Source organism: Micropterus salmoides, unplaced genomic scaffold (genome assembly GCF_014851395.1).
Source record: "Micropterus salmoides isolate LMB-PRFRI ecotype aquatic unplaced genomic scaffold, ASM1485139v1 Ms_hic_scaffold_4, whole genome shotgun sequence".
NCBI classification, from domain to species: Eukaryota; Metazoa; Chordata; class Actinopteri; order Centrarchiformes; family Centrarchidae; genus Micropterus; species Micropterus salmoides.
The window spans coordinates 33,111,035-33,127,090 of record NW_024043372.1 but is presented as its reverse complement, the minus strand read 5'-3'; the positions used below and the strand labels follow the sequence as shown (position 1 = coordinate 33,127,090).

Genomic DNA, 16,056 nt, shown 5'->3' with positions numbered 1-16,056 from the left:
TAGTTTTCACACAATATTTTATTATTGTTTTTTACAAAAGGCACTTTTTGCAATATATCGGCATCTCAAGTGTATTTTTTACAATACTGGTCATATATTACAAACATTAACAACAATATCACATATGCTATCAACCAGTTGTGTACAAAAGAAGATTCCCCTGTGTATACATCAACTAAACTAGGAGTTATGCAAGACAAACACGAAATCAAAGCAATTGATACATTTTTGGCAAATGCGGCTGTGATCCTTTGTTAGCATACACATCACATTTTCTTTTACTCATTTATCAGTTTTATTTTGCATTTATTAAGAATTTGCTTTAATTATAAATTTGTGATGTATTATGTCCGGAATTATTTAACTTTTACATAGAGGACTCAATTTAAATAAAGGAAATTTTGGCTAGTGGACCAGTGCGTTTGTCTTTTGTGAACCCAAAATAAAGCAATAATTTTCTTTTCTTTCTTTCTTTCTTTCTTTCTTTCTTTCTTTCTTTCTTTTAGTTAAAAAATACTATAGTACATTATCAGTATAAGGTAATTTTACCTTATAATGTTGAGAACTACTTTTCCTTTCACGTGTTTTGTTACTTTACTCATCAAAACTAGTACATAGAGTACAAATGAAGTTAAAGTTGTTAGAATAAGAAAACATCAATGACAACATAATTGGTGGGCCGATATAAATGAAAGATTCCTCACAGAAAACCAATCTCTTGTATGTTTGTCAAGTTTTTCTGGACTGTTAATATATACGGCATCAAAATTAGAAGAATGTAAAAATACTGTGAACAATGGAGGAACCGAAATGTCTCAGTCACATTAACATACAGTATTTAAACATTAGAGTTCAGCCAAAAATAATTATCAGATGTTCCTTAATCTACTTAGTCATGTGGATCCATTTAAGTCACTTTAAGGTGCGGTGCCTCATTGACGGGATGCTACAGATAGAAAGTGTCAGTATGGCTCATGGCACTAGACAATGTCAACAGCAGTGCTCCTTCTCCTCCATACTAGAGCAGGAACTGTGGTGGCTGCTAATGTTGTTGGAGCCATCTGGGGACATTGAGGACAGCAGGGGATCACTTGGGGAAACTGGCGACAGGGTGTTGTCCCTTACCAATTCCTTCATTTTACAGGTCCTGGAGTTTCCATAGGCACCAGGGTCCCCAGCATCTGCAGGAATGTGGTCGAAGGTGATGGTGCCATTGTTGAGGTCGAGTGTGGTTGGAGGGGACATGTCAGGAGCTGAGCTCTGCTGGTAGAGATCTGAGGGGCAGTCGCCGAGGACGGGCTCCTGTTTAATGGCTCGGCCCATCAAATCCGAAGTGCAGACAGATGAGGACGAGACCACTGTAAGACCATGTGCACGAGCCTGGATCTCCAACTCCTACAACAAAATGTAATGTAGACAACATATTTGTACTAAATGTAATAAACTTGAACGTTCAGTGTGTAATATTTCTGCAATATAAGATCGCTAACTATGTTTTCAGTGGTGTATAAAGACCTTACATAATGAACAGTTATGTTTTTATTACCTTAGAATGAGCCATTTCTATCTATATAACTGCAGCCCTCTTTCATGGACGTTGCCATGTTGCACCGCCATGTTTCTACAGTAGCCAAAAACAGACAAACAGCGCTACTTCTTCTTATGTGAGTAACTGTTGCTGTCATGACTGAGATCTACTTCAGCACTTCTATCTAAGTATTTATTTATTTTTATTTTTTGCCCCTATCAAAGCACCATTATCTGGACACGGGCCAGATAATGGTGCTGGAGTTTTTGTGATCATGGACCCTTTCGCGAGGGTCCATGATCACAGAGAGAATTAATGTGTTTCCTATGGCAATGTTTGTATAAACGTCATCTATTATGTGGTTTATACAGGACTGTGGTACAGATACACTGACAATGTTACACACTCTTGGCTTACATTTTCCATGTTATCTGTCAGTGGCCAAGTCACAATAACATATAGTTTTACTGAACAATAAAGTAAATATATCTATTTAAAGAAACCTAATTTCTTAACTGGCTACTCTCGGCTGTCTTAGAAGACGACACCTTTTGTCCTGTGTCGGCCACCGTAGCTGTTCTATGCTCTTTGAAAGGGGGGGGGCATGCTAACATGCTCACTGTGACAATACTAACATGTTGATGTTTTACCGCTATAATGTTTACCATGTTCACCATCTTGGTTAAACATGGGTGCATGCTAACATTTGCTAATTAGCACTAAATACATAGTTACGCTGATGGGCATGTCATCCGTTTTGCAGTTTTGCAAACCAAAATCTTGAATAAATTGAAATTCTGACCTCATGGTGAGATTATATATACTACCACTTCTAACTGTAGCCTTTGGTTGATGAATAGAATACTAAAATGCCCTAATAGGCTACCTGAATACCTGAATACGAAGCATCAGATGGCGGTTTGCGTGCTCCAGCTTTCTCTGTCTGCACTCAATCTCCTTGGCTCTCTGCTGCTCCCGCTGTAGTCTCCTGATATAGTCCACTGAGGCTTTCAGAATAGTGCCCTTATTCCAGCGCATGTCTCTGGGGTATACAGGAGACAAAGGTCTACAGTCAGAGTCAGCTGACCAGCTGACCAAAACAGCAGAGGATTCTTTATGGTCCCTCTAAGCAAATAAGCCATTACACTTTAAAGACACTTGGATGAGTGAATAGGAGGAACAACAAAGAAAAAACAATTTCAATGAAACATAGATGGATAGAACACATACAGAAAATATACTTACGGATCATTTGACTTGGGTATCAAGGTTCCCAACTCTTTGATGCGATCGTTGATGTTGAATCTCCGTCTTCGTTCAACTAAAATTTGTCAAACAAAACATACAGTAAGTACAGCAGACTGCTAAACTTTGTCTTTGTAGTCTGAAAGTTTAATTACAGGTCATAATATTTAAATAAACCTACATTTTACAAATACAATTTCTTTTAGTACAAATTAAAAAACTACATTACAGAACCATTGAGACAATCATTAAGAAAAGTAGCTGTGAAAAATGTATTCTGATTTTGATTTTGATTGACTCACTTAAGTTGTGGTTGTCTTTCTTCTGCCTCTCTTTAGCAAGAGCACGAACTTCAGCCTCTGGGGAGCAAAGAGAAAGATGAATGCCAGCGTCATGATTTACTTAAAAGGATGACACGGCTCTAAGTTTATAAAATGACTCAAATTACATGTTAGTATTTCACATACTGTGCACTAAATCTGTTATTTTGTCAACTAGCACATTTTGGATCTTAATGTACTGGGCTGGATGCTGGAGTATCAAATTTTAAATCACTTACATGTTCTGTGGATTAAAGTAGTAAATTAAGCTAAAATCATAGCTTCTCATTTTTTATATTGTGTGCATTTAGTCATACACAAAACGCCATATACAGTTTCTGAAAATCAAATTGAAAACAGCTTTAAAATTTACAAAACATCATTTTCTTCATTTTGCTTTGCTTACCTACTGGAAAGCCCTCTGGCCTTTGATAGTTTTCATACTGGCCACAGGATCCAGGCTTGTCCAGTACTTGCTTCATGCCAGGAGCTGGAGTAATTGTTTAGCAAATAATTGACTTAATAGTATTTTGTGCATTTCCAAATTGCACACAATATCGGCATTGGCCTATAGGCATGCTTTCACCTTTACATTATAAGGGAAATATGATGTTTTTTTTATTCTTTCTTAATTAGGATTTAGTCATGATAAATAAAATATATTTGTTGTAAATTTACAGTATAATTTTGCAAATGATGTACGGTAAACTACAGTACAAAAAAACCCCCAATCATAATCCAGGATATGTTTGAAAGATGTCTCTCAGTAGTTTACCTGTGTATTCCCTTTTAATGCTGGGTGGACAGGAGTTACTGATGGCGAGGCCCGGGAGTGGAAGTCCTTGGTTGCCGTACACATCAAGAAGGTTACCCGACACGGGGAGCTACAGAGTATTAAAGAAATGTTATTATTGAATGTTAAAAAAGAAAAATTATGATTTATATAAAAATTTAATTCCATGACATGAATGTGAACAGTAATAATTCTTTATAACATATAGAGACTGCTGATGCATCCTTTACAGTCATATTTACAACACAGTATTTCCTTTTAAACAGGGTGGTATCTTGAAAAATTACCTGGTTGTTCATTTGGAGTCCTGCGTCCATAAGTCCAAGAACATCGTCATTGTAACTTGACTCCAAGCTAATAATATCGTCAATGACATCATCCATCTGCCCAGCACAAAGCCACATTTGATTCAGTAATTGCAGTTTATCAGGATATCTGAATATAATGAAATTAAATGACATACCTCTTTCTCACAGTTGGAGCTGAGGGTGAGCAGGGCCATTGGACTGTTGGGGGCGCTGCTTCCAGGCCCGGGTGGCATGCCGTGCTCGGGGGGCTGACTGGGACACTGGCTGCTAGATTTACCACCCAGGGTGGTGGACAAATACTGCCTCACCTGCTGCCTCTGAGCCTGCTGGATGTGGTACTTGGTGGGATTCTCCAGGTGGGACTGCACCTACGTGAACAAGTAAACATTACAACCTGGGATTTCGGTTTCATTCTTCTTCTTCTCAAAAAAACTCAATTATGTGAAAAAGCATCAAGAATGATAATTCTGTCATGAGGCACTGAGGCAAATTCCTAACAACTACGTAGTGTGGCAATAAAGTCTTAAATCTTGAACTTTTACAAATAGGGCATTATATTTAAAGGACAGTTTGAATTTTGATTTAAATAATGCCGTTAATGTGATAATGACAATATAGAGTCATAATAATAAGTAAAACCTGTTAATCTAAAGATAGATTCAGTTTTATGTTTGATGCTTCTATTTAAAATCCAAATCATAAACTTAGCTTAAAAAGTAACCAAACGGAGCAGTCATACTGCTGTGTTGCAATTAAATTACTGCCTCTCTGCATCATTATCTCTGTTGTATCATGCTAATTACTGGACCTCAAAACACCATTTTAAAAGTCTACTTCTCTAGGTTGATTGCAGGCTTTCTTTGGAACACTTATTTTGTATATGCTAAGATATGGAAATGTGTTTAAATACAACTCTTTCTCCTGGCATTACAATCCAATTATTGAAATAAGAGAAATGAAGAACCAATCTCAAATGTGCAGTGTAGATTAGTTTGACAGCATCATTCTCCCTGCCAATGGCTGATTTTATTAACTCAAGACAAAATGTCTCCACAGATGGGACACCGTGCCACAGTGCTGTTGTGTCACATGCTCTACGACCAGTTTAAGTCCATGCAGCACCTTAACAACTTGCTCTGCAATATACAAACTTGTTTGCATTCTTTAGCTTTTCTACATTACTGCTCGGTTTCCATAGTGTCAACAATTCTGAACCATAGCAGGTGTAGATCGTGTAGGAGGGATAATGACACAGACGGGACAATACAGCCTTCAACAGTACATACTGTCAAAATAATACAATTCCAACGAAGAAATGAACTATTATCAATATTCATATTCAGACTCAATTTCAGTCCATCTATTTTTGTTTTTCTAAATAAAGTTAAAGACAAAAAATCAACCCATCTCACCTGATAGTGGCTGTATTCAAGCATCTCCAACATGTTATTTGAGTAGTAACTGCTAAAAAGAATCTGTATACAGTATATAATCCCTTTATTTTGTTAGCCTACACTGTGGACAGCAAGCTAGCATGTGCAAATCTGAGAGGAGTCACTTGTCCTGCTTAATTTATCCAGGGCTTAAGGCTCATTAGTTATGCAAGTTAAGAAATGGAGGAGTACACTGAGACTCACCCTCCTATTGCTGTGTTGTTCATCTTAACTATGAATTTATGCCTTTATAGAGCCCATTTGACGTCACCACTTTCTGCTCACAAAGGAGTCTTTTTACGGGTTGACCAGTAGTCTGCGAACTGAAACTTGCTTAAGGCCAACTAACGTTTAATCTTTAGTTCTGCTCATCTTGTATAAAACATTATTTGTTCTGAGCACCAGAGACACAACTGACACCACTGTTTCACTACAAACTAGCCACATGAAAACCCAAATGTATGGTGGGTTTACGAACCCCAAACATTTTTGGGGATTTTTAGAGGTTAATCAAATTTAACAGTCAATTGTTATGCAGTCACGTTTGCAGAGTAAAGAAGATGAATGGGTTGATTTAGGGGAACAGTATTTTCAGGCTTATGAGAAATCAATAATGATAATTCTGTCATGAGCGCACTGAGGCAATTTCCAACTACGTAGTGTGGCAATAAAGTATTGACTTTGACTGTTCAGATATGCTTTTGTCCAGTCTAGGTAAGCTCTCTTTGTAATAAGACGCATTTGATATCAACCTTGATATTAATAGAGTAGACGTCAAAGAGAGATTGTCTCTTCTAGAGCTTTTCATAGGTTTTATTTTTGTGAATCAGTTGATCATGGCACCAAGCACAGTCAGTGCTGCACTGCAAGGGAAGCACTGTAGGAAACACCATGACCCATCAAATTATGTGGTTTCCTTTAAACGCAGTGTAAGATGCCCAATGACGGACAAAGTCATTAGTCCAGAGTAAATCACAGAACAGTAAAATTTTGTCCCTTCAATAACATATTCTAAATAAAGTGGGTTTGTTAAGTCAAATGAAAATAATGAATCACATTTGGGATTAATATGAGAATCAGAGGTAAACTAAGCATAAACCTGTTTCATTTCCATTTTGGAAGACAGTGAGTATACCATGGTTCAATGTATTTAATATGTCAAGGACACAACATTGGCAGTTCTGCTATTGCAGGAATGAATCATATGAACTTTGAATAAAGTGTCAGGCTCTTTGTCCATACAGTAAAAATATAGCTAGTCATTTTAACACCATGTAAGTTCTCAGTACCTTTATCTTGGGGAAGTTATCTTCAAAGATTCACAAATGCAACAAATTATTTTTTTGTTAATTTGATGAAATGTAAAGTGTAATGTCTATGATTTTTCAGTACAAGGAAAAAAGAGAAAATGCCCATTTCAAACACACAAAACTAAAAAAGGTTAAAGCACTTCATTGAAAGTTGATCTCGTGCAAGGCTGCTGGAAGACAGAGCATCACGTCTTTTTCTGAATTATTGGAAACTCACTAGAAGCTGGAGAGGTGAGCATAAACACGGGAAGTGCCCCCTGGCTGGACAGGGCCTTATATGATAAAACAGAGGAAGCATTCTTTGTAAACTCATAGTAGAGTGTTTCTTTGTCTCCCCTTTGCAGTGTGGCCTTTTCCTTCAGCCAAACCTTTGGGTTGAGAAGGAACTATTAACAAGGGATGTATTTCATTTATCCCTACAGCAAGCTAAGCTCTTGCTTTATTCACAGGCTCTTTGTGAAACAGAGGTTTATTACCTTCTCAAGGAGAGCACATGGGTCCATGTTTTAGATTTGTGCCTTAAGGACCAGAAACATTTGAGAGAGAGTTGTCACTTCTTGACCCCTGAAAAGAAATAGATCCATTCATATCTCTCGACCAGCTCCACTCTGTTTCGTACTTCCTTGGTAACCAGCCACACTTGGGGGCAAAAAAAGATGCTAAACATTTACTGTGTGATAAAAATGTAAGCAGATGGCCACAATAGTACTGACAATTAAGACCTTTCAGTCCACATCAAAGCCAACACAAGTCAATGGATTTATGGCTACACAAGTTATAGATGAAATAAATATGTAACAAATAACCATATAAATCATATCTCTAGTGAGAGAGATATTCATGTTGATGTGGTTATATTTTCCGACTGAGCCCTATGCACTTGTTCTTAATAACACCTGAATCCATTCTTTTCATTTTAGTTGATTTAATTATGCTGCAGGGATTCAATTTGAGCCTAGTGTTGAATATCAGGTTTATGAATTCACAGCTTTGGGGCTGTAGTTTTAAGTTTAAAAACTAAAATAAATCAGACTGTAAAAACTAAAGCACAACTACAGTTTCTTGTAGACAGGTGCGTAGGAGTAGAGAAGAGAGAACTCCCACACGCTGTCCTTATACTTGCTTGTGACATCCCATCGCACATGAGAGATGTAACCGTATTGCTTAGATTATAAGCTCTCAGTGAATCTAAAAAAACTATTCAGCCATCAGTGACGCTGCGTTGGTGTTTGGCAGATGAGCCTTTTAGGTGGGCTGATTAAACAGTGTCGATCCGAGTCAGACAAACACAGTGAGCCAAGAGACTTTGTTGGTGCAGCTAGTGCAACTATGCATTGTGTTTCTTCGTCCTTAAAGCACGCTTATGCTGTGCAGTCATGCACATAATCTGTGGGGTGGCTTCGTCCAGTAATATGCTGTCTGTGGTAAAACTGATTTAAACAACATCTCCACAGGTCAATCAGGGACCTTGGGGTCAGGCAAACTGCCACCCAAGCTGTATGCATTTTTCAAAATCATCTCTTCAATAATGGTTAGGCTGGTCATATAATAATAGAAATAAGAAAAACTATTGTGTTCTTGTGTCTTTTCCTATGCCTCTGGTTCCGAAAAACCGACTTGACATTCGGCATATTGGCGGATATTGTTTCTGCGTTTATTGCGGATCTCTGTGTGAAAGCAGCTTCATTACCTTAATTATCCTCACCTCTCTTTTATATATTTAAGTGTTGTTCCCTTGTCATTTGTCAGATCATCTATTATCAACAGTTGGCAACCTAATTTCTCTGTGCATTGACACATCGATTAATCAAAAAATCGCTTGCTATGTGTAAGCACACATGGTACACATGGCACACAGGCCAAATTTTAATCTGGATGTTACACTTTTACACAATTCTAACAATATTATTAAAATGACATCATTAACATATCACATGGCATATTACTAAGGCCAATTGCACTATAATTAGAGTAGTATGAACTACTGTAAATAATATATACATATATATAAATATATAAATACTGTATATGTATATCTATATCATCAGCCTCTACAAGTACCAATAGACAAATGTGAACTGCTTATTATCATATGTGTTTATAGACTTCATGCCAATGAATGACAACATTTACAGCCATCTATGGTTTTATTAGATTAGTAGAAGAGCAAATCTGCTTTGAGAGAAATTACAAATGCTCTTTACAAGCTTAGTTCTGCTGTAGTTGCGCTCTCATCGCCTCGGATACTCCACTCCACCCCACACTTCAGACAAAAACACAAGACATACCATTGATAAAACATGTTGTCACTATTGGACAAAATTACAGATTGGACTTCCCCCTCAGAAATCATTGTAAATAATGTTTCTACAAATAATCCAAAAATGTGTCAAGTCTTTTGGTGCATTGTGTCTTCAGGGGCTCACAGAAGATATTAGCGTCACATGTGACTATACTAGGATAAAATGCTAGTTTAGGAAAACTGAGTTACAACAAGGTTAGGTTTTGTCAGAGTAGCAAGTAGTAAGTAGTCCCTCTAATGTGAGTAAAGGTCACATGGGCCTGCAAATCTGTACAGATGAAAGCTGCAGGTGAGTTATGCTGAACCAAGATTGGTGTGCATTTCAAGACTAATCTGCATACAGAATGGGAAGATACCATAAGTTTACAGCAACAGTTTGAAAGACACGGTGAAATAAAAAAAACAGTGCAATACAAAATACAGTTTCCAAGCTCTAATCCCGGGTCCCTGTGTTCAGTTGTCTCTTGTTATTTGCCAAATATTTTTTATTACTTGCCTTGAATTTGTGGGTGTATAAATACACTTATCCAATGCAATTTGCTGTGACTAGTTATCTTTATCTATCTATTTGAACAAAATCATAAACAGTGTGTGTGAGGATATCAATTGGCAAAAACATTGTGTGATTCCAAAAGAGCATGTTTGAACTGAACGAATGAACGCTAAAACTATGGTATTAAATTTTTTTACTAAAAGTTGTTTGTTAACTTGCTACTCTCCATGCTGTTGGTGGGCTGGTCTTGTTCTTCTGTGTTGCTAGACAGGGTTCAGGAGGCATGTGCCCCCTGCTGGCCAGTGATTGGCTACTCAGTCCCTAGAGTCTTAAAGCAACAGATGGACTTTGGTGATTGTGCCCTAATTTGTTCAAATTTCCCTCATCCTCTGCTTGATGTAACAACATGGGTGAAGGAGGTTTGGTGTTCAGTACAATAGATCACTACAGCTCTGTATCTTGCTGTATTTGAAGAGCCATGGCCAAATTTGATTTAAATCCCTCTGGTAGCTAAATGCTGATCACATAGTCGAGCAGTCATTTTGCCTCATTCCATCATTCTTTAGTGCTAAGCTCTCTGACAAACACATTGCATTTCCTGTGATTACTTCATAATAAAAGTCAACTGGTGTTTTTCCAGTTAAATGCTTTGAATTTGAAGCTACAACAATAGGAAATGTTTGGTTTGCATCAGCATTAACTCAGTACAGCATCTTGGGGGGGGGGGGGGGGGGGGGGGGGGGATGGGGATGTCTCCAAAGACACAAAGTTCGTAATACTGCAAATAGATACATATTGCAATACTTCTATAAGTTTGCCATAGGCTCAGTCACCAGTGTGTTACCTCATTCTGCAACATTTACTTAACAGACATTTAATTAAATGAAAATTTTAAAGATTGCCACTTGACAAATTAAAGAATTAGGAATTATTAAAGATATTATAATTCACCCCGATAGGGACATGCATGGCAGCATATTTTATGGCAATCCATTCAATAGCTTTTGAGGCATTTCAGTCAAAACCACAAATGTCAACCTCATGGTGGCCCTAGAGGAAAAGACAGGGATCAGCAAAGTCAGTTGGGGTTATCATCTGGAACTATGAACTTAAAGACATAAAGATTGGAAAAGGGGAAACAGCTAGCCTGGCTTTGTCTGAAGGTCACAAAACCACACACAAGAAAACAACAACAGCAGGAAGCATTTCTCATATTTCACCATCCCCCACCTCCAGCACCTTCACTCAGCTAACATGGACTGAAATAATGGTGTTTTACTAGGTTTAGTAACTGTAATGTTGTGCTGTAATCTCTAATGCTACTTGTTATTACTGAAAAAAGTAATCACATTACTTAAACACGTTACTAAGTATGGCTTTACTGTCCAACACTCTTGTTAGCCAGCAAGCACTAGCTGTCTGAGCCATAAACAACAATGTATATTTATGATGTAGTCCATATGATGAAGGTAGGTGGCTATTGCCCTTTACATTTTTTTTAAGGGAAAGGAGTATCACTAAGCTCAAACACAAAGATTTCACCCACAGTAATACAAAATATACTAATAACAGTAGTATTTTGAAAGTCAATTCTCAAGCAAACAGGAAAGCCACTGTAGAGATCTAAAAACTGGAGCAATGTGATCCACTCTTGGTCTTAGTTCTGCTCTCATCGCCTTGGATACTCCACCCCACACTTCAGACAAAAACACAAGACATGCCATTGATAAAACATGTTGTCACTATTGGACAAAATTACAGACTGGACTTCCCCCTCAGAAATTATTGTAATTAATGTTTCTTCAAATCATCCAAAAACATGTCAAGACATTTGGTGCCTTGTGTTTTCAGGAGCTCACAGAGGACATTAGCATCACACTGGAGTATACTAGGATAAAATACTAGTTTAGGAAAATACATTCAAACAGCCATGTATATTTATGAAGTAGTCCGTATAATGAAGGTGGCTATTGCCCTTTACATTTTTTAAAGGAAAGGAGTATCACAATGATTTTACATACAGTAATACAAAATGTACTAATAACAGTAGTATTTTAAAGTCATTTCTCAAACAAACAGGAAAGCCACTGTAAAGATCTAAGAACTGGAGCAATGTGATCCACTCTCTTGGTCTTAGTGATGCAACTGTAAAGGCAGCATTATAAACTGCTTGCACAATTATTAGCCAAATTGAATTCTTCGGGATAATTTTTATTATTGAACAAACACAATGCTCTCAGTCAATCCAAAATATAATTGAACCTCAAACTTGAATTTTCAGGAGAATATATAAGTGCGCAGAATTATTAGGCAGCTAAATTACAAAAATAATTTCTATCAAATTAATTATCATTCTTAATTTTTAGAGTAATTGTAACTACACAAAATGATAATTTAAAAAATGGCCTTATATACTGTTTAGCCACCCTTCTTTTGCCATGAGCCTTCCATCCATGTCAGTTTCTTGTTCTGTTCACAATCAACTTTCACTGAAGGAGCAACCACAGCCTCCCAAATGCTGTTCAAAGAGGTGTCTTGTCTTCCCTGACTGTAAATCTGACGTTTGAGAAGGGCCCACAAGTTCTCAATAGGATTCATGTCAGGTGAGGAAGGGGGCAAGGTCATCATTCGGGCACCTTTGAGGGCCTTGCTGGCTTACCAAGCAGTGGAGTACTTGGAGGCATGTTACGGAGCATTGTCCTTGCATATAGATCATAGTCTTCTTGAAATCTGAGGACTTCTTCCTGTACCACTTCTTGAAGAAAGTATCTTCCAGAAACTGGCAGTAGGTTTAGTAGTGGAGTTTCAGTCCATCTTCAGCCCGAACAGGAAAAGCTATCTCATCTTTAATGATAGCAGACCATAACAGTACCCCTCCTCCACCATGCTGGTGTCTGAGTCCAGCGGTGCCCTGTGTCCATCAGTGATCCAGCCACAGGCCCATCCATCTGGTCCATCAAGAGTCACTCTCATTTCATTTGTCCATAAAACCTTTGAAAAATCTGTTTTCAGGTATTTTTTTGCCCAATCTTGACGCTTCAACTTGTGAATCTTATTCAGTGGTGGTCATTTTTCAGCCTTCCTGACCTTAGCCATGTATCTGAGGACTTAGCACCTTGTACTTCTGCATACTCCAGGCTGCAGTTCTGGGATATGGTGGCACTGGAGGATAATGGGTTCCTGGTAGCTTCATGTTTAATTCTACATAAGTTCTTTGTAATTAATTTGTGCTTTTTCTTTTCCATGCGCTTTTTTCACCCAGTTGACTATTAGCAACAGAAAGTTTGATTGCCCGGTAGTCACGCCTCAAAAGTTTAGCTATTTCAAGAGTGTTGCATCTGTCTGAAAGGCAGTTAAATTTCACTTTTGGTCCATTTTACCAGAGGTAATGAAGCTGCTTAATTATATGGACATCTCAATATAAGGTGTGATTCACTTTTGTCACACCCTCCCTCATTACATAAATACATATCACTTGAAAATGATTAACTCCTATGAGCATTCAAAATTATGTGGTTTGGAGTTGGAAAATGTGCATAGAAATAATTATTCAATCAGAATACTTGTGCATGCAGTGTGGTAGTCATACCTAAAGAAGATAAACACATGGACATGTTTTGCAAAACCTGCTGAGATATAAGTCCTTTAATTGTTGATATATTCTTGCGGTGATAGTGTCTGAGTTTTGTAATATCTTAATGTGCATGTTTAACTTTAGGTCTGTTGTTGTTGTTTTCATAATCTGCTGGTGGGAGTATGTAGATGTTGAACAGGAGAAACCAGAAAATGGAGCCTTGAGGCACTCCACATGTAATTTTTTGTAGGCTCAGTTATGTATTTAGAGATGCAACAAAGTCCCTGTCCTTCAAAGAAGAGTTAAAACCAGTTTAGCACTGTGCCAGAAAGTCCCACCCAGTTTTCCAGTCTCTCTAGTAATATGTTTTGGTCAACCATTTCAAATGTTGCACTGAGATCTAATAATACTAAGACTGAAACTTTTCCACTGTCTGTGTTAAAGTGGATGTCATTGAAAGCCTTAACAAGAGCTGTCTCCAAGCTGCGATGTGACTGAAATCCTGACTGGAAATCATCAGAAGAATTGTTTAGGGCCAAGCTGTTGAAAAACATCCATTTAATGATTTTACTTCAAAATGAGAGGCGTGGCGATGAGAGATATAATTGTTTTTTTAAGATATTTTAGGCGTTTGTTGTGCCTTTATTTGAGATAGAACAGATGAGAGACAGGAAATGTGGGAGAGCGAGGGGGGACAAGATGCAGCAAAGGGCCGCGGGCTGGACTCGAAAGTGTCTGATCTATTTGCGGAAGGTCTGATACCATGCAGTTAAAAACATATTTGGAAAAGCCTGTAGGGAGAATATCAAGGCAGCAGGAGGAGGATTTCCGATGTTGCACAATTTCTTCAAAGGTTCTATAGATTATAGGATCTAGTTGTGTCAAACTAATTGAATTTAACGTAAGTGGACGTTGACCTATAACTGACATGGAGGAATTGACAGCTTGTAAATTAATTGAATGAAATAAAAAGTTGATGGATAAAAGTTCAGATGTTAATGACAGAGGAGGATTTGTTCATGGTGTTTTTTCTTACCAGAGACTACGATTACCTTAGTGGGAGCAATGGCATCAATACCATTTGTGATATTAGGACTGAAACGATTTACAACAGGGGTATTCAATTAAAATTAAAAGAGGTCCACTTAGAGAAAATTTCCTGAAGCAAAGGTCCAGAACATCATAACAACTAATTTGGGTTATTATTCAGTACCATAACTTATAGTTCATATTAACAAATGTTTTTAGTCAACAACTGACTGTCAAATCAAATATTTCAACAATATTTAGGCTACTGTCAGTTTTCACATCAAACTGGAGGGATAATAAATAATGGCTTCTCTAATAATAAATTTAAATTTAATTAAACTAAAGGCTGCATTCAAAAAAATTCATGAGTTTTTTTAAATGAGCATCTTAAAATAACGTGCTTAATTTCAGGAAAAATAAAATAGTGTAGCTTGAAGTGATTGAAGTGTAGTCTCAACAAATTTTATAATAAACACTCAACACATCTTAACAAATGAACAGTTTAAATACCTCCTCTTCTCTTTTACTCCCGCTTATACCACGTCTCTACTTTTTCTTGTTCAGTGAGAAAAGTGAGCTGTGGCTTGTCTTGCCAGCTAGGACTGGAGATATATGAGATATTCTGGTTTTGACCTGCCCATGGAAAAAATGTACATGTAAGAATCTGTACATTCTTGGTTAAAAGCCATGTGAAATCTCACTCGCGACTCGGCTCGCAATGCTTATCAGAATGCACAGATTTGATTGGCTGAGCAGCATCACATGAGACGATTGGAACACATGTGATTGGTCTGTGAGCTTCCTGAGTTGATAAACCAGTAAATGTTAGAAAAGCTGCACAGGTAAAAATAAGAACGGTCCATAACAAGATAGTAAGTCTCAATAATAAATCGGCTATTGGTCCAGATCCGGAAAGGACAGCGGCTGGGTCTGATCTACAAGATCATTGACAGAGACCCACACGGGGACAGGTTCGGAAGGGAAAGTCTGTATGAATAATTCACTGAATAATTTGTGATGATTTTGTTAACTGTGATAGTCATCTTAAAGAATACACAGGAATTGTCAGAAAGAGCAAGATCAGTCACTACTTCCTTAGAAATGTTAAGACCATTAGAGATGAAGTCCAGAGTGTGTCACTTATTGTGTGTAAGCTTGGTCACATGCTGTGTCTCAGCACAGCTAACAAAGCTCACTTGACTTTGGCTTTTGGCTTGGCTTAGCCATGCAACTATCATACATGGCTTTGTGGTGTTTTTTAAGTGCTGATACAGGACAGTAGTGTTGTCCCGTGAGGTAGAATGAGGAAGGATTGAAACTGATGCTGTGCAGCATCTTATGTTTTAAAGCCTAAATATAGCCCCACAAAACTGACGTACTGTTCTACTTTGTATAGGTTTTGTCCTCTAAGGCTATTAGTATTGGGTTTACCTCTAAGCATGCATGTGCTTGCTTAGGGGTAAACCCAAGCTTGTCTACGGCCACCTGCGGTGTGGGCCTCTCTTACGTCCTCACCTTGTGAATCATCTGGTTTCTTCAGGAGCAAAAGATCAGCCTTTAAACTTATAATAATAAAAATAATGATTAAATAATGATTTTCCTATTTTTTGTCCGTATCGCCCAGCCCTTACCCATACACTGCTGTGTTAAACGCAATATAAACTACTAAAATAACAGAAAAGAATAATTTACCCAATATAACGAAAGATAGTAAGAAAACG

The 16,056-nt window shown here is 37.6% G+C and overlaps 1 protein-coding gene across 1 annotated transcript in view; it reads right to left on the bottom strand.

Annotated features, from left to right (window-relative positions):
• mitfa (melanocyte inducing transcription factor a) overlaps positions 1 to 16,056 on the bottom strand; it is a 21,945-nt gene continuing 5,889 nt past the window's right edge. Inside the window, exons 2-8 of the mRNA XM_038697807.1 lie at positions 4,350 to 4,562; positions 4,174 to 4,269; positions 3,869 to 3,977; positions 3,076 to 3,132; positions 2,774 to 2,849; positions 2,423 to 2,570; positions 1 to 1,395 (exon numbers count right to left, since the gene is read on the bottom strand). Of these exons, the coding sequence (XP_038553735.1) occupies positions 991 to 1,395; positions 2,423 to 2,570; positions 2,774 to 2,849; positions 3,076 to 3,132; positions 3,869 to 3,977; positions 4,174 to 4,269; positions 4,350 to 4,562 (1,104 nt within the window). The 3' untranslated portion in view covers positions 1 to 990. The remainder of the gene's footprint in view (positions 1,396 to 2,422; positions 2,571 to 2,773; positions 2,850 to 3,075; positions 3,133 to 3,868; positions 3,978 to 4,173; positions 4,270 to 4,349; positions 4,563 to 16,056) is intronic.